Raw genomic sequence first — 23,512 nt, forward strand, 5'->3', positions numbered from 1 at the left:
TCTCTAGTGGTGGTGATGGTGGCTGCTGCCTACTTAGGGCAGGGCTCCTGTCCTGGAGGAGGTGACCTCTCTGCCAGCACGTTTCTGAGTATCATCATCCTGCCTTTCTCTTAAAGACACTGTGGTGGTGTTTAGTTGCTCAGTAGTGTCTGACTCTTGCGACCCTATGAACTATAACCTGTCAGGCTCCTCTGTCGTTAGGATTTTCCAGGCAAGAATACTGGAGTGGGTTGCCATTTCCTTCTCCAGGAGATCTTCCTGACCCAGGGACTGAACCCACATCTCCTGCGTTGGCAGGCGGTTTCTTTACCACTGAGCCACCAGGGAAGCCCAACTGGGACTTTTAAGGCTCTTTTTTTTATTAAACCTAAAATATACATTCCGTGAGCTCATTTTTATCTTTCCATCCTCATGAGATGGGGCTTCTTAGCTCTAAGTCATAGATGGGAGCACCAAGGCTCCACCAGGACCCCCTGCAGGCAGATCACCGCATGGCACTTCAGGTCTCGTGTTCCTGTTCCACTTGGTCTACCAGCCAGTGCCCGTGTACCAGACGCCATCCACCTGGCCACCAGCAGTTCTCAGAGTGTGTTCTAATTGACAGTGACCATAAGAGAGAATCCATGAAAAAGGGATTCTGTGCTCAAAGAGTGGGGGAAATGCCACACATTACTGCCTCCTCTAGGAGGTTCATGGGCACAGTCACACAAGTAAAGGTCGTGACAAGGCCTGTAAACCCAGGAAGCCCTATGAAAGAATCCCAGGAAACCTTTCTATCAGGATTTCCATAACTTGCTTGACCACCAAAGCTTTTCTGGGGAGTGATTGGCAGATATCTGTTGCAGTGGTCTTCCGCAGGTCAGAGTTTAGAAACATTGGTGGTGTATATGGGTTTTTAGGCCCTGGGAAGAAATTGGTGGATCCCAGGGAGACTAACAGTGGGGCAGATCAGTGTTAGCATTTGGGGTTCCCCATCATGGATTTCTTAATAAGCCTAGATGTGTGGTATTGGGGGTGTGCGGACGTGACTGGTTGTACAGCACATGCCTGTCAGCTGTTCTGTCTTTCTCACTTTCTCTCCAAGGTGTAGCGCGGCTAGCTGACATCAGTTTACATGACCCTGTCAGCATCTCTGTCCTGGATGAAAGCCAGGACCTGTCGAGCCCAGAGAGTGAATCCTTTCTCGAAGCTTCTCCTCCACCGGCAACTGATGAGCTGGATAGCTTCGCCATCCCAGCTGGTCTTGAGCAGCATGTGGTGGTGGTCCCCAGCAAGCTGAGACTCGTCTGTCTGGCGGCCTTCATCCTGCAGAAGTGCAAGGTAGGTCTGAGGGCTGGGCCTGACCTGATCCCGAAAGGCCCTCAGTGTTGTTTATGTCAGGCATGGAGGGCAGTGAGCTGAGATGCACATGGAAGTTTCCCAGCTTCACTGTGGTGGCGAGTGCAGGCCTTAGCAGAGGTCTTCTCAGTCAGTGGTTCTAGAATTGCAGTAGGGACTCAGGGGTCAGTGTGTTCAACTTGAGATCCGCCTCATAGACCAGTCCTAGACTGACACCGGAAATGTCACGTGGTTGAAGTGTGCCCGATGTGAGCCAGATACATGGGCCTGTGTGCATGTGTTTAGAGATTCATCCTATTTGTGTATTTACTGGGTTCACATGATAACTTTCTCTGGTACATGGGAAAATAGTAGGTGGAAGGGCTTGAGGGTGCAGCTTCTAGACTGAATGCAATCTCAGGGTCCCCACGGGGAGGGCTGTGCGTGGCAAGCCCTGAGTGAGTGAGGGAGGCCGAGCTCATGTGCAGCTTTGCTCTGAAGCGTATTTGTTTTTCTCAGATGTGGGAGGCCCATATGAGGTGGCAGCTATGTCATTTTCATGTCCTGCATTCTTTGTATTAATAGCGTGGCAGACCAGTGTTGTTTTTAAAAATAATTCAAAGCCATCTGTCATCTCTGTTTCCAGTTCGGGGCCAGCCTGCCCACATGTTTTACAGAGAGATTCATTTTAGCATCACCTGATCTTAAAAATGCGTTGTGGTGTTTTTTCCCCTTTTGTGTCCGTGCAGTTTGAGAGAGACCAGAAGGTGATCGTCTTCTTCTCAAGTTGTGAGCTGGTGGAGTTCCACTACACCCTCTTCCTCCAGACCCTGCTGAGTGACTCAGGGGCCCTGGCCCCAGATCATTTGCCATCCACCTCCACGCCATTAAAATTCCTGCGGCTGCACAGCGCCCTGGAGCAAGAGGTGAGCCCTGGCCTCCCCGGACCGGGACCCTGCTGGGCCAGGGAAGAACGTGGCTAAAGTGGGCAACCCCTGGAGGCCATAGCAGGTGACACAGCCGTGTCCCCGAGTCGGGGACAAGGAGCCCCTCGTTCCCATTCACGTCTGCTCCGGGAGCGGGTCTCTTCCACCTGAGAGAGCGCGCGGGCCGGCTTGGCCGGACTCTGCCCCAGCCAGCTGTTAAGGCAACAGAGCACCACTAAGTAGCTGGCACCGGGGAAGGCTTTTGCCTTTTTAGTACCCAGTGTGTAATTAGGGCTTGATGTCTTCAAATTAAGAGCATTAATGGAGCTAAATTGTGGCTCCCATATGGTACTGCTGAGTGTGACTGCTGTCATTGTCAACAAGATGCAGAGCTTTCACTCGGAGCACTCGGGCTGGGAGAGGACGCGGGGCACCAGGGGCTGCGGGGGCTCCGCGTGGTGAGTATTTTTGAGCAGGAAGGAGAGTGAAACATTCTCTTCATCTTGGGTACTTAGGTACTTAACTGTGTTCACTCTCATTCCGCTGCTGGTCGCCAGGCCACCCCTTCAGGGAGTCGAGCAGGATGTAGGAGGAGGTGAGCTCACCAGAACTGTGGCAGGAAGGACAGGCAGGGCTTGAAGAGGGAGCCAGCTTGTCCTAGAGGAGAGGTTACCAGGCAGCTGAGGAAACGAGAGAGCCCGAAAGCAGAGGACCGTTTGACTAGAACCACCTTAGAAAAGTCAGAGCATTTTTAGAGCCAGAGAAGGCCGTCAAGTTTAGCCCCTCTTTGTTTTTTGCTTTTTTTGTTTTAATAATTAAGGAAATGAAGGCTCAGAAAAATGAAGTTAATCAAGGTCACTCAAGGACACAACATCTTAACACAGGACTACACCAAATGTCCTGAACATTCCAGCCTTAATGAGTTTTGTAAACTCTTGAGTTTTACCTCCAGGTTCCCCAGTTCAGTTGAGTTTGTTGATTTCATAACGGAATGCCGTTTATGGTTTGTTTTTAACTCAGTTTACTAGTCCTCTAGGTCTCTTTTCTTCCGAGCCATCCTGCAGAGGAGGTGTGAAGATAAAGAAGAAGGAGCATCTAGGGACTTGCAGAGGTCAGCAGAAGACCATGCAGTTAGGGTGTTTCAGACAGTGCATCTCACAGGGTAGCAGGGCGTTTCCAGCTGTGTGTGCCAGGGCAGGCTGCCTGTGTTCTGGGCCTGACTGCCATTCACTGGCTGTGTGGCCTCAGGGAAGCATCTGACCTCTCTGCTCAGTGTCCAGGCCTCTAAAGTGGAGAGAGCAGTAGTACAGACTTCTGGAGTTGTGGCGGCTCACTGAGTTAGTGCAGATCGAGTGCTCAGGACATGTCAGGGGCCATCCTTGTTGTTATTTCTCTTTCAGAAAAAGTAATTTCTTCATCATTTAATAATTTCTAGTATTTTACTTGTGCTGTCCTGTTTGTTAGGTGTTTAGCCATCGCACCCTCACTGTGAGATGGGTAAGAGGTTGAAGGGAGGGTCTCTGCATTTTGTTTTGTAAACATGAGTGAAGTGTCTTGTCCCAAGGACTAAGCTAAAACCGGGCCCATCCCATCTTCCTGGCTAGTTACCCTGCCCACTGTTGCGTGTGATCTCAGTGTGGTCTCCCTGAGTGGCTGACTCAACACTTTATGAGCATCAGAGAGGGGCTGCTGTTGAAAGACTTGTCTCCTGATGGCCATGCTGGGTCCTTAGGGGTCTGGTCGTCGCATTCCTTCCTCCACGTCTGCATACAGCATGTCTTGCCTTTAAGGTGTTTCATGGGCTCTTAGGAACTTTTTTGGTTCTGACTCCACGGAGAAGCCATGAACTCCCAGGGTTCAGAAACCAGTTCAACCCTTTACTAACAGTGGATGCACATTAAGAGGCAAGTTCCTTACCTCTTATGCCTCAGTTTCTGCCCCTGGCACAGGGGGTAGTGACAGTACCTGCTCCTGAGGTTTCTGTGCAGATCGGGTCCATTCAGACGTGTAAAGCGCAGGCCAGCTCTGGCACCTGGTAGCCCTGAGGCGGCGCCCTCAGAGGGAGCCTCATGATGTCAGCTGTGTGGTTTGTTTTGACAGGTGGGATGATTTCCTTTTCTTCCTTTGACTTGAAATATTTTTCTCCAGTTAAGATATATGGTTCTTAACAATTTTACAATCTTTTTAAAATTAAATTTTTTTAAAAAATTGCTCTATAGGAAAGGTTGGTTGCTCTTCTTCCTCCAGACCATCTGCAGAAAAGGTATTAGAATAAATTCTGATTTGGGATCCCCAAGGCCCTTGCCTTCGGCACCCCTACTCTTAGTGTTGGCCGTCTCCGGAGGGTGTGCCCCTCTCCCTGCATTGTCTTAATGAAACGTGCTGCCCTCCACTATTTGCCTCTGTCTGGAAGAAGCCTAGTGCTGTAGGAACAGGGTCTTGTTGGATGATGTGAGGAATCCACTTCTTCCTCTTCCTTGGCAAAACCTTTCTGTGCCTAGAAGTAGTTACAGTAGTAAGAAGTCGGGAGATTCGTAAGAATCTAAGCCCACCACCTAGCTGGCATTGAGCTAAGTTATAAAGACCCTATTTTTTCTTGTTTTTGCAGGAAAGAACAGCAGTGTTTCAAGATTTCACGCATTCCAAAACAGGCATTCTGTTTTGCACGGTATGTATCGCTCTGTGCTCCATGGGAAGGTTGAAAATTGATGGTGGTGGTGGTTGCAGTTTTTTGTCTCTGGACGGTTTGCCTTGCAGTCAGCAGCCCTACAGGGAGCAGGGATCCTGGGGGCTGCTGGGCATGCTGGTCTCCTTGCCCTCCTGGTTTGTCACCCGACTGCCACGGGTAGCGGGCTGCCACCGCCCAGAAGACTTGGCGATTTGCTCACTAATGGTGGCAGCTGTTTGTCTGAAAATGTGTGAATCTTGGTGATTTCTATCCACCAAGAACTTGTAAATTACAGCTATCGGGAGTAATTAGAGCTGAGAAAGCCTTTTCACAACAAAATCACTCTGCTTGCCTCTGCTCACCTTTTCTTAAAGGAAAATAGACGCGCTTGGACAGATTCTGTGTGTTCTTGTTTAAACCTACCATTTGCCCTGCAGTTTTCAGAGCCATCTTGCTCAGCCTCAGTCTTCGTGATTGTGGTTAGCTGGCCTCTCTAGCACCGCTCAGACCTTTTTCCCCGCTTCTCCAGGGACTCACTTCACCAAAGGTGCTGCTTGCTCCCAAGATTAAAATGCCTTCCCCATGTGTGCCATCTCGGAAGATGTAACTTAATCCCCAGCGGTTGTTTGAGAAATCCCTATCTATACAGTAATGAAATCTCACCGTAGATTTAGTAACCCTGTGAACAAGTGCGAGGTGGAAACAAAGACAGTTGGCTGTTTGAAGGCTTCTCTGGGCCTCACTTAATACAATCACTTTTGAAGGAACCCTTGTTCTCTATTTAGTTTTGAAGGTAATAGAGATGGTTTTCTTTCTAAATTGAGAGTTTATGGGCAAGTACAACTTTGTTACTTGTGTGTATGTACCTGTGATCATCAACAAGACAGGCCTGCCTGGTCACATGCTGACGATTCTCAAGTGTGTATGTGTGTGTGTGTCCAGCAGTGGTTCCTCTGGGCCTGGTGATTCAGATCTTAGAGCAGCAACTGCTGGAACACTTGCCTCCAAAGAAGGTCTGAGTCTGGCCAAGTAGCCCTTGTCTTTATGACCCCCATCAAGTCAGATACTTGTGTTTATCCTAAATTATCTTTACATGCCCGGTGTAAAGAGAAGATGGGTCCAGACAATCTACGTGACACAGGAATTTGTCAACAATCCTTCGTCCGTTGGCACTTCTGGAGCTTGACCTCTTTCCCCTCTGTCCCCACTTTCCTCTTACTCTGCGTCCTTCAGCCAAACTGGCCCCTCTCTCAGCTCCTTCTGTCCTCAGGGCTCTAGTACATGAATTCCCTCCTCCTGGGACACACCACCCTGACTTAGACCACCCCTTCTTAGGTCTCAGCTTCATTGTCACTTTTTCTGGAAACAGAAGCCCCTCTGCTTCCCCATGAGACACTGCCAGGGTGCCCTATGTTTCTCAGTGATGCTCCTCCCAACTGGTCTTGGTGTCTTCCCACTGAACCACAAGCTTGTGAAGATGGGGACTGTGTTCTGTTTACAATCCTGTCCCAGCATCTGGCACAGAGCAGTGTGCAGTAGGCACCGGTATTTGTGGGTTAAATGGGTGGATACTTGGGGATCAGTGTTGAGACTCACTGATGTATATCTTTTTCTAAAGACTGAGGCTGACATTAATATACTTGTTCATTAGGGAATACTACTCAGCCATGACAGAATGAAATCATCCATTTGCAGCAACATGGGTGGACCTAGAGATGATCATTCTAAGGGAAATAGGCAGACCGGGAAAGACAAATATCATGTGAAATCACTTATATGTGGAATCTAAAATACGATACAAATGAACTCTTTTACAAACCAGAAGCAGACTCACAGAAATAGAAAACAAACTGGTTATCAAAAGGGAATGGGGGAGGGATAAATTAGAAGTTTGGGTCTAGCAGATACAAACTGTGTATGTAAAGTAGATCCACAAGTTCTTAGCTTACAGCATAGGGAACTATATTCCACTTCCTGTAATAAACCATAATGGAGAGTAATATGAAAAGCATATATGTGTGTGTATACAGATACACACGCACACACGGACACATAGAAGCTGAATTACTTTGCTCTACACCAGAAACCAATACAACATTGTAAGTCAATTGTACCTCAATAACAATATAATAAAATAAACATTCAGTTTTACCCATGGGATTCTCGTCAACATGCCTATAAAGGATGGTTTGTGACATTTTTTTAAAAGTCCTCATTGGGAATAAGTTTACTTTTTCATATCCATGGTGTTATCTGAAGAGTGAACGTTGGAGATCACCTATGTTAAAACAGAAGGCAGCAAGAACCCATGTGTTGGAGTTTGGGTTATGACCGGAACAAAGTGCTTTCTTTGACCCTTAAGATGCTGGAAATGTCCCTGGTGGGAAATTGTCAAGTCTCCCAAGGTAAGCAGATGTGACCGTGTTTTTCACAGATGTGGGTGAGCCCCAAGTCTCAAAGAAAACTCCAGGTATTTGAAGTTCAGTTTTTGGTTTTTGTCTTTTTCCAGTAGCTTGATGGAAGCAAAGGTCATTTTCTGAAATGCAACTCTTAGTGGGTTTCCTTGTTCAGCCTGGCTGCTGCCTGCAAGCAGGTGATGTCAGCTAGATGCTGAGCACTGTTGACTTGGCAATTGCAGCACCCCACACCTCTGCCCCCTGCCAGGCCCCGGCGCCATGTGAAAAGCACCCTCTTGCCATCATCTGATTTCTCGAAGCCCCCGAGTGTTCATTTGCTGGTCCAGGTCGCGTCCAGTATGCTGAGCCTCTGCCAGTCTCTCTTATTCTGCTCGAAGAAATGACTGGGAAAGAGCTGGGTGGGGGCTTGTTTCCCTCCGTTTCTAAGCCAGGACACCAGCCCAGCTCCCTGATGACACGAAGTTCTTCATTCCTGTTCCGTCTTCCTCCTTCTTCTGCCGCGTGTGGTTGCTGTGGCCCGAAACTTGGGGCGCTGAGACTCGCTGGCTGTGACAGGTGGTGCCTGGGTTGGGGAAATGTTGTCACTGCGTCTTTGGCAGCAGTCTGTTGTGCGCCAGGCTCTGACCGCTCTCCGGGAGCCTCCTGGGTGCTAATGAGCAGTGGGGCCACAGGGCGAGGCAGGTGAAGACTCGCGTCTTCCCATCCAGGGGACCCACGTTGTTCACTGTTGCGTGGAGACTCAGCCTTTGTACTGTCTCTTTTGCCGCTTTGATTTTTCCCAAGATTCTTCTAACAAGGCCAGAAGACTGAATGTCTTCTGTGGGAAGTTGGGAATTGTGGTGTAACCACACAAAAGCTCACAATTCTGTTTCCTTTTCTTCTAGAAAGTACCTTCCTGTTCCCCATTCCCCTCCATTGTAATTTTTCTGTAGTGAAGGAAGTTAAGGGTGTGCGTGTCTGTGTGTTTAATTATAGACATCTTAAAAGCAAGGACTGTCTTAATTTCATGAAGTCTTTTGGGACCTGATACATGATCATGTAACATGAGTTCTCGGTACATGTGTGACCACAGTGGCATGGAGTCTGGGCAAAGGTGAAAGGATGCTTGAGCAGGAGAGACCAATCTGGGAAAGAAGAGTTCTTACATATTTGGAATGTAATTCTGTGTAATTTTCTAGCTTTGTCTAGGAAACTGGATCTAAAGAAGCCAAGGTAGGGAGGGAGCAAAGTATTAGCAGGAAGGAGTCATTTGAAAATTCAGAGCCCACTTTCATCAATGGAATTAAGAAATCAGAAGAACCAGACAGAAGAGATGGGCTTATCTTCATGCTAATTCCTTTGGCTCATAGTGAAGCACTCACCCGAAGCCAGAGGTTTTGAACATCACTATTAAATCGAGTGGTTGGGAAAGAGAAACCCCAGTAAGTGACTGCAGCGTGGTGTTTCCAGGTCAAGGCTGATGGGTGGCCCTCCCTGGTGGTACCCAGTGATGTGGCCTTCCCGCCCTGCCCCGGCACGGACCGGCACTTTCGGCTCCACCCGCGTCTGCTGGCTGAGCCTCTGTTGGAATGTATGTGGTTGTCCACACATGCCTTATTTTTCAGAAGAGACCTGAAGCAGCCGTGCTGCTCTCCTTCACCTGCTCTCTCTCTCTTTTTTTTCTTGAATCACACCATTAGGTCTCTGCACTTCTTAATTTCCTTTCCTCCTGGGGAATTTCCGCAGTGCCAGGTGGCCAGGAGACAAAGGATGCTTCGACACGTCCCAAGAATGTCCCTTCACTGCCCCCAAGAAATGGAGACTTTCTGGGTTTTCTCTGGCCTATGCCTTTTAGGTGAAGTTTATCTTTTCCGCTCGTATTTCATCCCTGTTCATGGCGAGATCATTTGGAGACGGTCGGCTGTTGACTCAGTTACGCTAACTCATGTTGCCAGATTTCTGGCGGCTCCAGCCAAGCTCTCGCGCCTCTGACAGCTTCTGCGCGCTCTCCTTCCCCCTCTGATTACGCAGCCCAATCTGTCACCCGGACGACGGGGGCCCGGACCCCGCTGATGGCTTTCCACACACGGCAGTAATGACTTCTGGCAGGCCGGGAAGGCGGCAGAGGCGAATTTCTACGTCCCTTGCTCAGAGAGCCACAGGCCCCCTCTCCCTGTTAGTAAAAGCACTTTGTGAGGTTCTTGGGTAAATAAATGAGTCATTTTAATCCAACTGACAGGCTGGCACCTGAGCAAGCTGCCTTCCATCTGTACCCCTCGGTCTCGTGGAGGCAGCCAATTGTCAGCCCACGGCCTTCAAGGCCTCGCCCGCAAGTGTCTTTCAGAACTGACTTTAGTGATTCTTTCATCTGAATTAGGTTAAAGGAATACAGGCGGGTTGGATCTTAAGTTCTGAGGGCGGGCACAGAACCGGAGTCTCGGCTGCATCTTGTGGTCTGAGTCCTCTGGTCTGGTCCTGCTACAGCGTCCAGTAGGATGGAGCTGTCTCCCCCTTCTCTGCAGTCCTCTGCCTGCGTGGGGTGACGGACTGTGAGCGGGGAAGAGAACCCAGAAGCTTTGACAGCCCCACCTCATTGCCTGCATGCTCGTTTCTACTTCATCACCAGCCAGAACACTCAGATCAGTGATTCTCAAGACACTTTTCACATCCACTGTCTCATTGGATCATCACAGCAACTTGGGGAGATAAATCAATTGCAGCCATTTTATAGGTGGGTAAACTTTTTATAGGCTCGGAGAGCAGAGTTGACTTGCCCAGATTGGATGGCTGCCTCAGTGGTCCTGGAGTCCAGTTCTTCCCATTCCTCCCAGCCTCAGTGTAGCCCCGGCCGAGATTGCCAAGAATTGCTCAAGGAAACAGCAGGGTTGAGTCCAAGCATGGCTGGCTGCGAGGTGACCCCTCCCCAACACCAGGAGTCTTGGGAAGCGGGAGACTCCCAGCCTGGTGTCCTGGGCTGACTTGCCCAGCCCGAGTGGGAACCCGTGAATGGTCTGATGTTGGTGGCTGCCGAGCCCCGCAACTCACTGATTCAGTGTGTTTGTGCTCGGAGTGATTTTCCTGAACATCACATGCTGTTTGAGAGTTCCATCTGTGTTTCTTAGTTGGATTTAGTAAACCGATGAGGATTACATTTTTTACAAAGCCTGTCTTTAAATCTCAGACAGCTGTTATCACTATGCCTCTCCCACTGCAGAGCGCCTAAATGAAATAAATCATTTCTTCACGAGAGCTTCGCAGATTTAAGAGCCTGACAGTTTCTCTAGAGACAGTGACTGGTTTGTGTCGAGAACACTCTGAGTTGTGTTCTCAGAGTCATCTGCCCTGGAACACCCGCCTTCAGCTTTCAGGGCACCTGGGAGGTGTCAGGAAACACTTCCTGGGTGGTTGACACACTTTTACTACGTGAAACATCTACGTAACACCCACAAATGCAGCCTCTTGCCACCGTTCAGAGGGGACCCACAATCCAGGTGGGTTTTAATCCGCGAGAAGGCAGAGCACCCTGACCTGCCCACCAGTAGTCGCTCTGGGTTGCTCAGGTGATAGGGGGAGTGTCTTCCTTGGGTCCTCCCCTGACCCTCAAACAGTGATGTTTTAATGTGGTTCTTGCAGAACTTTGCATTGAGTTGTTGTTTTTTAGAAACTTTATAGGGACTTCCTTGGTGATCCAATGGTTAAGACTGCCCACCCAGTGCAGGAGGTGCAGGTTCAGTCCCTGGTCGGGGAACTGAAATCCCACATGCCATATGGTGTGGCCAAAAAAAATAAAAGCTGCTTTATATGTACATAAATCCTTAGTGCTACTGAAAAGTGAGGGGAGAGGCAGAAGAGCTGTCCTTTACAGAAGGGTGCCAGTTATGAAATGGAGGCAATCATAGGCTTAGAAAGCCATTGTTTGGTAGCCATCAGGGTATCAACTGATAGAGGCAAGCAGCCTCGACAGATACGAAAACCACTGGGCAGAAGGTGCTGGGAAACAGTCTCAGAGTTTCCCTCACTCATCATAAAGGAGAAGGGGCCCTCCTCGAGGGAGGGGGATGGTGGCCGCCACCTGCTCCGGTGACTGAGCCCAGCTTCCCTGCACAGGACAGACTGTCTCCTGAGGTCACGTGCTGGGCAGCACACCCCACCCTGGTGGTGTCCTTCTGCAAGAATGCTCTACCTAAATCTTGCTGCAAGGAATCAGAAAAACTCCAGATTCTGGGATGTGCCTCCAGACAGCTGGACTCCTCAAAAACTGTTATTAAAAAAAAAAGTAAATGTTAAGGGCAGGGATACACCATTCTAGGTTAAGGAAGGCTATTGTTCAGTCGCTAAGTTGTGTACGACTCTTTGTGACACCATGGACTGCAGCACGCCAGGTTTCCCTGTCCTCCACTATCTCCTGGAATTTGCTCACATTCGTGTCCATTGAGCCGGTAATGCTATCTGACTGTCTCATTGTCTGCTGCCCTCTTCTTACAGATCAACCTTGTCGTGGCGAAGGGGCTTACATAACTCAGTGAAGCTATGAACCATGCCGTGCAGGGCGCCCCAAGATGGACAGGTCGTAGTGGAAAGTTCTTAACAAAATGTGGTCCACTGGAGGAGGGAATGGGAAACCACCCCAGTATTCTTGCTGCGAGAACCCCATGAACAGTACAATAAAGAAGGCTAGATGGCTATAATAAAAGTAGAATGCAGTGATCTAGGTTTTAGTCCAGGGTTAGGGAAGGAAAACGATTACGGTTGGTGCAAAAGTAATTGCGGTTTTGGATTGTTGAACTTTGCTGTTGGATATTGGAATGCGTTCTTAAGTAAATGTGGTAATGTTATACATCATTTTAATGTGCATTTCTCACTTTATGTTTTTTTTGCTAATGACACTACTTGCTGTGTATTTTATATTTATTTTAGACTAGGGCGATGTTATTAGACAAAAAGCAAATTCAAGCAATTTTCTTAATTCAAGTTTAAAATGAGTCGTAAAGCAGCAGAGACAAGTTGCAGTGTCAACAATGCATTTGACCCAGGAACTGCTAACTAATGTACAGTGCAGTGGTGGTTCAAGATTCTGCAAAGGAGATGAGAGCCTTGAAGATGAGGGGCACAGTGGCTGGCCATCAGAAGTTGAAAACGATCAATTGAGAGGATCTTCAAAGCTGATCCTTTTACAACTACACAAGAAATTGTGGGAGAGTTCACTGTCAACCATTCTACAGTCATTAGGCATTTGAAGCAAATTATAAAGGTGAAAATGCTTGATAAGTGGGTCCCTCATGAGCTAACCCCAAATCAAAAAAAATTAATCATTCTGAAGTGTCATCTTCTCTTAGTGTATGCAACAACAGTGAACCATTTCTTGATTGGATTCTGATGTATGACGAAAAGTGGATTTTATATGACAACCGGTGACAAACAGCTCAGTAGTTGGACAGAGAAAAAGCACCAAGTTCAGTTCAGTTCAGTTGTCGCTCAGTCGTGTCTGACTCTCTGTGACCCCATGAATCACAGCATGCCAGGCCTCCCTGTCCACCAACTCCCGGAGTTCACTCAGACCCACCTCCATCGAGTCGGTGATGCCATCCAGCCATCTCATTCTCTGTCAACCTCTTCTCCTCCTGCCCCCAATCCCTCCCAGCATCAGAGTCTTTTCCAGTGAGTCAACTCTTTGCATCAGGTGGCCAAAGTATTGGAGCTTCAGCTTTAGCATCAGTCTTTTCAATGAACACCCAGGACTGATCTCCTTTAGGATGGACTGGTTGGATCTCCTTGCAGTCCAAGGGACTCTCAAGAGTCTTCTCCAACACCACAGTTCAAAAGCATCAATTCTTGGGTGCTCAGCTTTCTTCACAGTCCAACTCTCACATCCATACATGACCACGGGAAAAACCATAGCCTTGACTAGATGGACCTTTGTTGGCAAAGTAATGTCTCTGCTTTTTAATATGCTATCTAGCACCAAAGCACTTCCCAAAGCCAAACTTGCACCGAGAAAAGGTCCTGGTCACTGTTTGATGGTCTGTTACTGGTCTGATCGACAGTTTTCTGAATCCCAGTAAAACCATTCCATCTGAGAAGTATGCTCAGCGAATCGATGAGATGTCCAGAAAACTGCCATACCTGCAGTCAGCATTGGTCAGCAAAAAGGGCCCAGTTCTCTGCAATAATGTCCATCCGCACATCACACAACCAACACTTCAAAAGTTGAACAAATTAGGCTATAAAGTTTTGCCTCATCCGCCGTGTTCACCTGACCTCTTGCCAACCGACTACCACTTCTTCAAGCATTTTCAACAACTTTTTGCAGGGAAAACACTTCCACAACGAACAGAAGGCAGAAAGTGTTTTCCAAGAGTTTGTTGATCCTGAAGCACGAATTTTTACACTACAGGAATAAACGAAGTTATTTCTAATTGGCAAAAATGTGTTGATTGCAATGGTTCCTATTTTGATTAATAAAGATGTGTTTGAGCCTAGTTGCAATGACTTAAAATCACAGTTACTTTTTCACTGACCTGTTATAAAAATCATCTTAGGTACAGTTGGTGAAACTTGAAGATGGACTGATTATTAGAAAATAAAATTATTTTAAGTTTCTTAGGTGTGCCCACGGTGTTGTGGTTGGGAGAAGAATGTCCTTTCAACTTAGGTGATCTGTGCTGAAGTTTTAGGGGCGAGATGTCATCATATTTGCAACTTCCTTTTGGGAGGTTCTGAAAAATGTGACTGTACAGAGAGGAAAAAAACAGATGTGACAGTTTAGCAGTTGGTGAATCGGGAGGAAGGGTTGACAAGTGCTAATGGTACTATTCTTTCAGTTTTTTAATGTGAAATTTTTCTATAATAAAAATGGGGGGTTAATAATATATACATTCATTGTCAAAAGAAAACGAAGCCAACAACACAGGAGACCGCAAAAAGTGAAAGTGAAAGTGGCTCAGTCGTGTCCGGCTCTTTGCAACCCCGTGCACTACACAGTCATGGAGCTCTCCAGGCCAGAGTGCTGCAGTGGGTGGCCGTTCCCTTCTCCAGGGGCCCTTCTCAACTCAGGGATCAAACCTCGGTCTCTTGTATTGCAGGTGGATTCCTTACCAGCTGAGCCACCAGGGAAGCCCAAGTATACTGGAGCGGGTAGCCTGTAATGCCCCCAAGCCTCTGTACTTGGGGATAACCACAGCTGAAGTTTGAGGAGCATCCTTACAGGTGTTGGTTCTTGGAGTACCGGTCCGTCTGTCCATTTATCCATCTGCCTAATGTCTTCTCTTTATTTATTTGGCTGCATCAGCTCCGTCTTAGTTGCAGCACGTAGAATCTTTGCAGTACACGGACTCCCTAGTTGTGGCCTGCAGGCTAGTTGCTCCATGGGATGTGGGCTCTTAGTTCCTGGACCAGGGCTTGAACCCGCGTCCTCTGTATTATAAGGCAGATTCTTAACCACCGGATCACCAGGGAAGACTTCCCCCTAAAGTCTTCTGTTTTTATTACCCTCCTTTTTTTTCCTGTATATTTTAGCTGAAGAAAGACTGTTGTTCTTTAGACTAAATACCCTGCATCCTAGATTTGGCTAGTTCTGTCCTTAAGGTGCTGTTTACCTTATTCTTCCCTCCCCGCAGTAGGTGTGACATTCGTTTAGATTCCAGTCTTAGGATTTTGTTTGTGTTTTGGCAAAAATATATCATGTGTGACACTCTGTCCTTCCTGTTGCATGACAGCAGGTTGTCTTACTTTTTAATTGCATTGAAACATGGTCTCAGGGTTAGAATTATAAGGGCCTTAAAGGAGTACAGGGCCCATCCTGGTCCCCTGTTGTCTTCTTTTCCCTTTAGCTCACTATTTTTATAAGCTTTGGGGTTTTTCCCTCCAATATTTCCTTTTGGAATATGAGCCCAGTATATTTGTATTCTCTTCACCTCTTATGCAAAAGCATGCTGCTGCTGCTGCTGCTTCTAAGTCACTTCAGTCGTGTCCGACTCTGTGTGACCCCATAGACGGCAGCCACCAGGCTCCCCCGTCCCTGGGCCGCTCCAGGCAAGAACACTGGAGTGGGTCAGAAGCAGCGCTTCGCACTCAAAACTCAGCCCGACACTCCCTGTACCAGCGCAGAGGCACCTGCACCTCTCTGTGGCTCTGTTCTGTGTGGCGGCTGTCGCCATGTTTTATTCAGCCTGCCTCCTGCTGGACGCTGGGGTGCTCCCCAGACCTGCAGTCATAAACAGTGCCAAGGAGAATAGCCCTGTGCATCAGTCACGGACATTTTCACCAGTGTACTTGGGAATGGATTTCTAGAGGGGAGATTGCTCTGGGTCAGAGGGCAAGTGCATGTGTAATTTTTCTGGATATCCCCAGATTTCTCGCCATAGGGGTCTGTATTATTTTGCATTCCCACCGAGTACAAGGGACACAGTGTCGTCTTTGATGGTGGAACCGTGCAGTGTAATTTGGTGTTGGAAAAGAGCAGACCTGGGTGGGTGGGCTACCCTTTGCTTGTTAGCTGTGTGTCCCTGGACAAGTTACTTAACCTCTCTGTTTCTTGGTTCCCCTCTGTTTTGAGGCGTTATTTTGACAATCAGTTGAGATAACGCAGGTACAGTATTCTCGTGTACGGCAAGTGCTCAGAGCCTGCTGCCTGGGGCTGTTCTTGGTGTGGCTTGCCCTTGGAGGTGGATGCTGGCCATTTTCCAATCTCCCTGCCAGAGTGCCCAGACATACCAGAGAGCAGTCTTTGCTCTTAAGACGGTGGCTGGCTCAAAGGAAAAAAGCAGTCTCCATTGCTTTTATACTTGGTGTCCGTCTGGTTAAATCTCTGGCCGGCGTTCTGATTGTAACCGCCTATCAGAAGAGGGAGCATCATTTGGTCCTTCCCGCTCTCCAAGGCCCATGAGCAACATCCTTGGTCAGTGACTCTGGGGCTCACCCCCACAAGGACGTACCTCGAGGTGACCTTCCAGAATCACGCTTTAAAGCACATTATCGTTCAGCATTGCTGGTAAGACCAGGTATGGGCAGTAACCCACGACTGTGTTCACCATAAAGGGGTTTTTCAGATGTAAAACGTGCCAGCAGTTCTCTGAATTCTTAACACGACACAACAGCCCATGACTCATTCCAGTTCTTCAGTCTGCGTGCAACTGATGTTTTGCAGTGAAGTGGGCTGCGGCTGCCTCACCACTCATCCCTAAATCAGAATTTTCCCCACAGGTGGACAGCAGTGGGTTCCTGAAGGTGTATGCACGCCTGTGCACATTCCCAGGGATGAGCCCTCAGTGTTTGCACGAGATCATCAAATGGGCCCAGGACCCCAAAAAGGTTGAGAAACTCCATCCTAAGCCATGTTCTTTTGTTCTTTTCTGTTTTGAAGGATATTGCGGCTCGGGGCTTGGATCTCCCTCAGGTCACATGGATTGTCCAGGTAACATCTCATTGTTACGGTGCAGGCTTGAGGCTAAAACGTACGGTCTTGAGCAGATGCGTTGGCTCGAAATAGAGTAATTATTAAGACCCTCTTGAGTGTTGCCCTGGTCCCCAGGCAGCCACCAGCCTGATCCACACCATTCTCCTGCCCTCTCTCCTTACCCCAGCCCTCCTGACCACCGCTGCTCAGCCTCCAGGCTGCACAGCTGTGGGAAGGAGGGCTGGGCTCCCCAGCTCCCAGACAAACGCGTGTCACACCCCGAGTTTCAGCACTCTGAAAATAACGGGAACCCCTGGGCCCCTGGGAGGCCTCATTGTGTCGGGAAGACGGTGGCTCAGCTGTCCTGAGAGCTGCTGGTGCACACTGACCTGCGGGGGCAATTAAGGCCCTGACAGCATCTTACGCATCCTCCAGCCTTTGACGCTTTGCCAGAGGGCACGGGTTTAGCCCTAGAGCCTGGTGGTTTCAGTTTTGTTCTTTCTTTTCGTTGGTCTGCAGAGTGGTATTTTTAAGCCCTTCTGTGAGAGGGCCAGGGGACACATGCCCTGTTTACGTGAGTCATAGTTTATTCACATTTTAGTGGAATTGCAGGACTGTCACTGGCTAGAGATCTCTGCTCACCGCACACAATGACCTTGCAACCAGAGGCGTTGTGTCTTCTCTCCTGCCGGCCACAGGGCAGATGTGAAATAAGAAGGGTGATTTTAATGTGTGGGGGGCGAGCCACATAGAATTGATTATTGAGCGACTCCCTGTCATTGTGGGTATTGATTAGTGTAATATGCCTGGCCTGCCACCGTGGTCATCTCAGCCCGTGGTCTTCTCGGCCCGTGGTCTTTGAGTCGGGTAGCAGCAAAGGACAGAAGGGCAGAATGAGTGCAGGGTCAGTTAACGTTAATGATGACCAGTTATTACCATGGAGCACGCCTGTTCTGCTGAGTTCAAGCATTTGCCTGTCTCCCGGGCCAGGAACGCGGTGTGCGGGAGCAGAGTGTGTCGCTTAGGAAGGGAACCTGGCTCTCAATCCGCCTGCAGCCGCGCTTCATGGGGACTGGGGGGCCTGCAGTGAGGCGCTGGGACCTGATCCTTCTCTGCCCTGTGCGCCATCTTCTGTGTCCGCGGCCCCACTGCTCTGTCTCTCAAGGAAGTAGGCCAAGGTCGTGCAGCCATCCTGCCTGCATTCTCACCTTGCCCAGTCACCTCGGTGAAAAGATGCAAATAGGAAAGCGAGGAGACCTGTGGAGAAGTGAAATTAAAAAGGAGATATTGGGACGGGAAGATGTCTCGTTTATCTGAAACTTGGCCACTGTTTCCGTTGGCGCGTCAGAGCCGTGTTATTTCCAGTGAAGCCAGGAGTTTCAGGGTTGAATGACTTCTCCTCATGATGGTGGTGGGGTAACCATAGCACCGGGATTTAATTCTTGGGATACCTGGAGGCAGGTGAGGGGTATTGCACTTCCAATTAATGACACTCCCTTGATCTGTGAATGCCTTCATTTTCGTGCCCCTCTTTTAGTACAACGCTCCGTCTTCACCTGCCGAATACATCCACCGGATTGGGAGAACGGCCCGGATTGGCTGCCATGGGAGCAGCCTGCTCGTCTTGGCTCCTTCGGAGGCAGAATATGTCAACTCGTTGGCTTCTCACAAAATCAAGTGAGTCAGAAACCTGAACGGGGTTTCCGCTGATCTCTCCTAATTAACTTTCTGTCGCTTCTTACAGTGGCTGGGCCTTGTAAGCCGACGAAGAGCCATTAACCCTTGTGATCCCTAAATGAGTCCCAGAATAGCCAGTGGCAAAGACTAAAGCCCTTCATGCCGTCAGCACAGGGCAGTTCTCACTGCGCCGCCGCTCCGAGTCGGGGAGTGAGTGGTGGCACTCTGTCTCTCTCTCGGGGAGAGGTCTGCATTCTCTCGCTCTTGCTGTGAAGTGAGTGGGCACCACCCGCCCAGCCAGCTCCACTGAGGCCTCTTATAGTCATCAAGTTTTGCTTCTTGCAGTTCATTAATGTTTTGGAACTTTAGAGTTGATTTATCTGTGGGAAAAATGATGCTTTGGATTCATCACTTTCCCTCCTCCTGGAAAGTATGCTGAGGGAGGAAACCGTTCAGAGTGGGTGAATTATTGTGCACCCCACGTTTGCGGGCAAGGGCTCCCAGTCAGATGGCATTGTCTCACATCCCCCAGCACAAAGCCCCAGTCAGTCCCTACTCCCTCCTTCTGGGCTGGGGACCCCACAGGGTTTGGCAGCTTGGAACCTGGGTCGGGGGCTTGCATCCAACCCTGATCTCCCCGAGCAAGGACAAAGACGGAGGGCAGCAGCTCAGGCTGGCCAGGCGATCCTGATGAAAGCTGGAAGCGTTGGCCTGGGCCACAGAAATAAGGTAGTTTTGTCACGTTTTCCATAAAATCTCCAGCACCTGGAGCAACAGGCCCTCAAAATGGGCTTCAAAAGGTGTGTGTGGAAAACTCACACTCATCTGCGTAGGTTCACGCATCTCCTCTGCTCAAAGCACAGTGATGGCAAGAGCACGTTTGGAGCACAGGCTGACAGCCCAGTGCACGCTGGGCACAAGAGTGGCCAGCTGCCGTGACGTCACGCAGTGATGTGGTGCACAGCGTAGCTAACTGGAGGGACACGTTTCTGGGTGGCTTCCTCACCCAGCCTGTGTTTTACATAACAAGGCTTTTCCCCTTGAAGTGCAGAGCTGGGAACACCATCGCGTCGCCATCTGCAGTGATGTACCCTGGCTGCCCGCTTGGACAGGAGAACTGTGGGTGCCTGTCCCCACGGGCAGCACCCCACTCCACGCCCCACACCGCAGCCAACTGCAGTACTCTCAGCACTGTCGACGTTGCTGGTGTGATGGTTTATGGGGTACAGCTTCCTCAGAAAACATGCTCCCCACCTCTCAGGGTTGGGACGGCTGGGGCCTGCCCCGATAGGTCCAAGGGGTCATGTCAAGAGGGTCCAAGTGAAGACGGTTTGAGCTTTCCTCTCAGTTCTGTCGTCTCATCTCTTACTCTGTCAGGTGAAAAAGTGGTTTTTATTTCAGGAAGGCACACGTCTTTTTCTCTTGTGAGAAAAAGTCTCGTGTCGGTCAGTCTGTCACATTTCACCAGGAGCTTCATCTCCAACTGGATTCCGAGTTCCGGGGGCTGGAGGCCAGCTCTGATCTCTCTCTGCTGCCCTTTCAGAGTCCAGACGGCCCCCGATCCAGCAGGTCTACTCCAGAAACACGGGGGTGTGAAATGAAAGCCCACTCCAGCGCTGTAACTTTTCCCTCTGTCCCGGGAGCTTGTGAACCTGTGGAAGGCGTTCTTAGAGGTGTTGTCCCCCAGGAGGAAGGGCTCCTTGCACTTTGTAGCCTCTCTGCCTCCACGGTGCCCTCCTCCTTCCGTTCTCGACCTGCGAGCTCACGTTCTCCCGCCTCGCTTTGCTTGGCCTCCTGGACTTGTTCACTGTGACGTGGTCTCCTTGGAGAAGCGGGACGGTATTGCAAGCAGAGGGGCACGGCCCCATACTGGGTCGCCAGCAGAGGCGCCTCCGCCTTTCTGCTCTTGTCCTCGTTCTCGAGTAAAGGTGTTCCCGTTGATGGCCGTGGAAGGTTCAAGTGTAAGCCTACCATTGAAGAAGGGAAGATGCTCCTTAGCACCACCATGAATCATTGGTGAGCTGGATGTATTTTAAGGGTGTAAAAAGGACAGTCTTTTCTGATGATCTTGATTGGAGAAAGAACCCACAGCATTCGTGGGAAATTCACCATAAGGTTCACGTTCCGGGGAAAACTCAGTGATGCCAGGGACTTGGAGAGGAAGATCAGGAGAGTGGAGATAGGGAGACACCTCACGGAGGAGATGTGGGTCTCAGGTGGTGTAAGGACCTTCACTTAGCGGGCAGAGTCCTCTCAGAGTCCAGACTTGCTGGTGTCGGCCTTGAAAATGCACCTGTTTCAGGGTCTTACCCTGAACCCCTGGCTACTTTGTGGGTGAGCTCTAGTCACCCCAAGTGTGATCAGGTCTGCTGCTGCAGTATTGCCGAGCATTGTTACACGTGCTGATTTCTGTTCAAGGCAGGGCTGTCTTCTGGGGAAATGTATGCAGACTGTTTCTTTGACTTGATACAAAAAATTAAATCTAATAAGTCATTCCAAAGTGTGCTGTGGGAAAAGGCAGACTTGAAGATTTTTGAAAAGGTACACATCTAAATATAAAAAAAAAAGGAGGAGGAGGAAGGAGTGTGTGCCTGCTTGGTGCCTGAGGACCTGCGAGCCAGGCGGTGGGATGCTGGGGCGGCTGATGAATTACAGGGGAGATTCAGGAAGGCGGGCAGCAGCAGGGCCATCACAGCAGGCCGCCACCTGCCTCCCAGCGCCCTGACAGTGTACTTCAGCAGAGGGAGCGAGAGCCCCGGGCCACGCCGCCTCTGAGTGGATACCCAGAACTTCGTGTTTGCATCCTTGTGACTTCTTGGCATTTGCCAACTTCTTCATTTTTCCCCACTTCTCCTTTGAATGTTTTTCTAATGAAAATCACCATAGGTTTATTAAAATGGGAAAGCTTCCTCGAAATGCGTCTCTCTTAGATAAGGCTTAAGAAAGACAGTTCCTTGAATTTATTCCGATGTCTCTCCATAGCGAGGTGGGGGTGACTCAGGTCTGTTGGTAGAACCATAAATAGGCAGAATCAATTTGCTTTGTTCTTCAGAAGTAGTGATGTCTTAGACAAGGAGGAGACCCTTTTAAACTGTGAATCTCTCCGGGTAGCCCCAGCTCCTGCTCGCCTCAGGTGAACAGCCCCCCAGTGCAGCCCACAAGCTGCAGCCCGGCTGGACAGCAGCTCTCCCATGCATCTGAGGAAACTGCGCCTTTGTCCGGCGTTTTAGTTCTCTGTGTCCCTGGCTGTGAATGACACCGTACCTGCTTGCTTTCTCCTCACTTCAGGATCTGACCCCAAGCTTTTACACTGCTTTTCCTTTTGTTTCCTTCCTCTTTTTTTTTCAATAGAGGCAAGGCAGCTAGACAAGGGGAAAGACAGGACTGGGCTCTCTCTGGTTTTTACTTTGCTCCAGCTTTCCAGGCATAAATAAGAGGCAAATTCAGTAGCCATAACATTTTTCTCCCACATGAAAAAATAGATTTTCCAGGAAACTATGCACAGTTTCCCCAGCTCCTACCCTCTCCGCATGTACCTCGCCTTCTCGGGTTGAGTTTTAACTGCCGTAAAAAGATTTCCTGAATCTGGCAGCTGAGAAGGAGCGGCGCGGGCTGGGGACTGAGGGCATCTCCGGGAAGCGGTGACACAGCTCAGGTGCATCACTGTCAGAGACGTGGCGTGTTCGTTCATAGCTTTGTCAGAGTCACCTTTGCGGGAGGGAGTGGGGGTTGTCTTCTCCCTCAAAAGAGGTTGCCATTCACGTTCTAATTTGCTGTTACATTTTGAAAAAAACAAAACATACAAGAAAAGCATTTTTCCCTTTTTTTTTTTTTTTTGGCTGCGCTGAGTCATTGTGGCATGCAGGCTTTTCTCTGCGCCTCACAGGGGCTTCTTTAGTTGTGGCCCCAGGGCTGAATTGCCCCACAGCATGTGGGATCTTAGTTCCTTGACCAGGGATCGAACCCACGCCCCCTGCATCGGAGGGAAGCGGATTCTTAACCACTGGACCACCAGGGAAGTCTCGAAAGTCATTTACCTTTTTAGAATCTGTTTTCCTGCCCGAGGACTCCTCCTCTCCTCTCCCTTCCTCCCTGGGAAGTCTGTTCTCCTTGTCTGTGCCCCAGGACTCTGCTGTGTGCCCTTCTCCAGGTCAAAGGCTAGGGCCTTCCAGAGCCAAGGGGGACAGTGTGCTGTCCAGACTCCCCCAAGAGGCTGCTTAGAACTTCTCTTCCTGGCTCCTCGTGGTTCCCATTCACAGGTGAAGCCTGCGTTCTGGTTTCAGCCCTTAGCCCGTAGCTCTATAGATTTGCCAGAGGTCATTTGGTCCTCACCCTTGAGTAATTCAGAGATGACAGTCAGGAAGGTCCCTCGGGGTAGATTAGGACGGAGTTCTGGTGCTGTCAGTGGGGACATTGGTCACCTGTTTACTTTCACTCAGGTGTTTGTTTACCCCACTGTTAAGGGTCTTCAGCCACCTCCTTTAAAGGGACTGTCTAAATGTTTTTTTGGCTTGTTATCTTCTGCTCAAGTCCAGGTAATATGTCAATAAGCCAGCCTATGTAGTTTTCCAGATTTATTAAGAAATAATGATGTGATCCCCGTAAAGGAGATTCTATGTACATGTATCCGGGAGGATGAGAATTGGTGGTAATGTCACCCCTTCTGTCTCTCTAATATAGAGTCCCCTTCCTTCTGAATTCCTGAAAGGTTAGGAAAACATTCCCTTTCTCGTGACCAAGTGTCACTTCTCCTTTATATCTGATTAGCTGTAAGAGAGACCAATTTTATGCATCACAGTTGATAGAATAATGTTTTTGGAAGAATAAAAAGCTTATCTCTATATGTCCTTCTTTTCACAGCGTTTCTGAGATGAAGATGGAAGACATTTTGTCTGTTCTGACAAAGGATGATTGTTTTAAAGGGAGGCGAGGGGGAGGCCAGGTAAGTTTTATTATTGACTGTGCCTGCTGCTCACAGACGTGACTCATTTCCTGGTGTGGGGAGGCAGCAACTCTGAGTACTGGGTAGTTCCTACCACTGGCGAGTAAAGCGTGTGTTTTCAGGACCATGAACATTAGACGAGGCCACATCTTGCTGGCGTTTCTCTCTCTTTGCTTCTGGATGCATTTGCTG

At 49.2% G+C, this 23,512-nt stretch overlaps 1 protein-coding gene across 2 annotated transcripts in view; it reads left to right on the forward strand.

The window, feature by feature from the left end:
- DDX31 (DEAD-box helicase 31) overlaps positions 1 to 23,512 on the forward strand; it is a 74,332-nt gene that overhangs the window by 19,219 nt on the left and 31,601 nt on the right. For both annotated transcript variants that reach the window (XM_055399069.2, XM_055399068.2), the window contains exons 12-17: positions 1,085 to 1,320; positions 2,067 to 2,243; positions 4,852 to 4,911; positions 16,669 to 16,719; positions 18,239 to 18,378; positions 23,239 to 23,320. In XM_055399069.2, coding sequence (XP_055255044.1) covers positions 1,085 to 1,320; positions 2,067 to 2,243; positions 4,852 to 4,911; positions 16,669 to 16,719; positions 18,239 to 18,378; positions 23,239 to 23,320 — 746 coding nt within the window. The remainder of the gene's footprint in view (positions 1 to 1,084; positions 1,321 to 2,066; positions 2,244 to 4,851; positions 4,912 to 16,668; positions 16,720 to 18,238; positions 18,379 to 23,238; positions 23,321 to 23,512) is intronic.

Source organism: Moschus berezovskii, chromosome 11 (genome assembly GCF_049115385.1).
Source record: "Moschus berezovskii isolate FMDL1 chromosome 11, NW_MosBer_1.0, whole genome shotgun sequence".
NCBI classification, from domain to species: Eukaryota; Metazoa; Chordata; class Mammalia; order Artiodactyla; family Moschidae; genus Moschus; species Moschus berezovskii.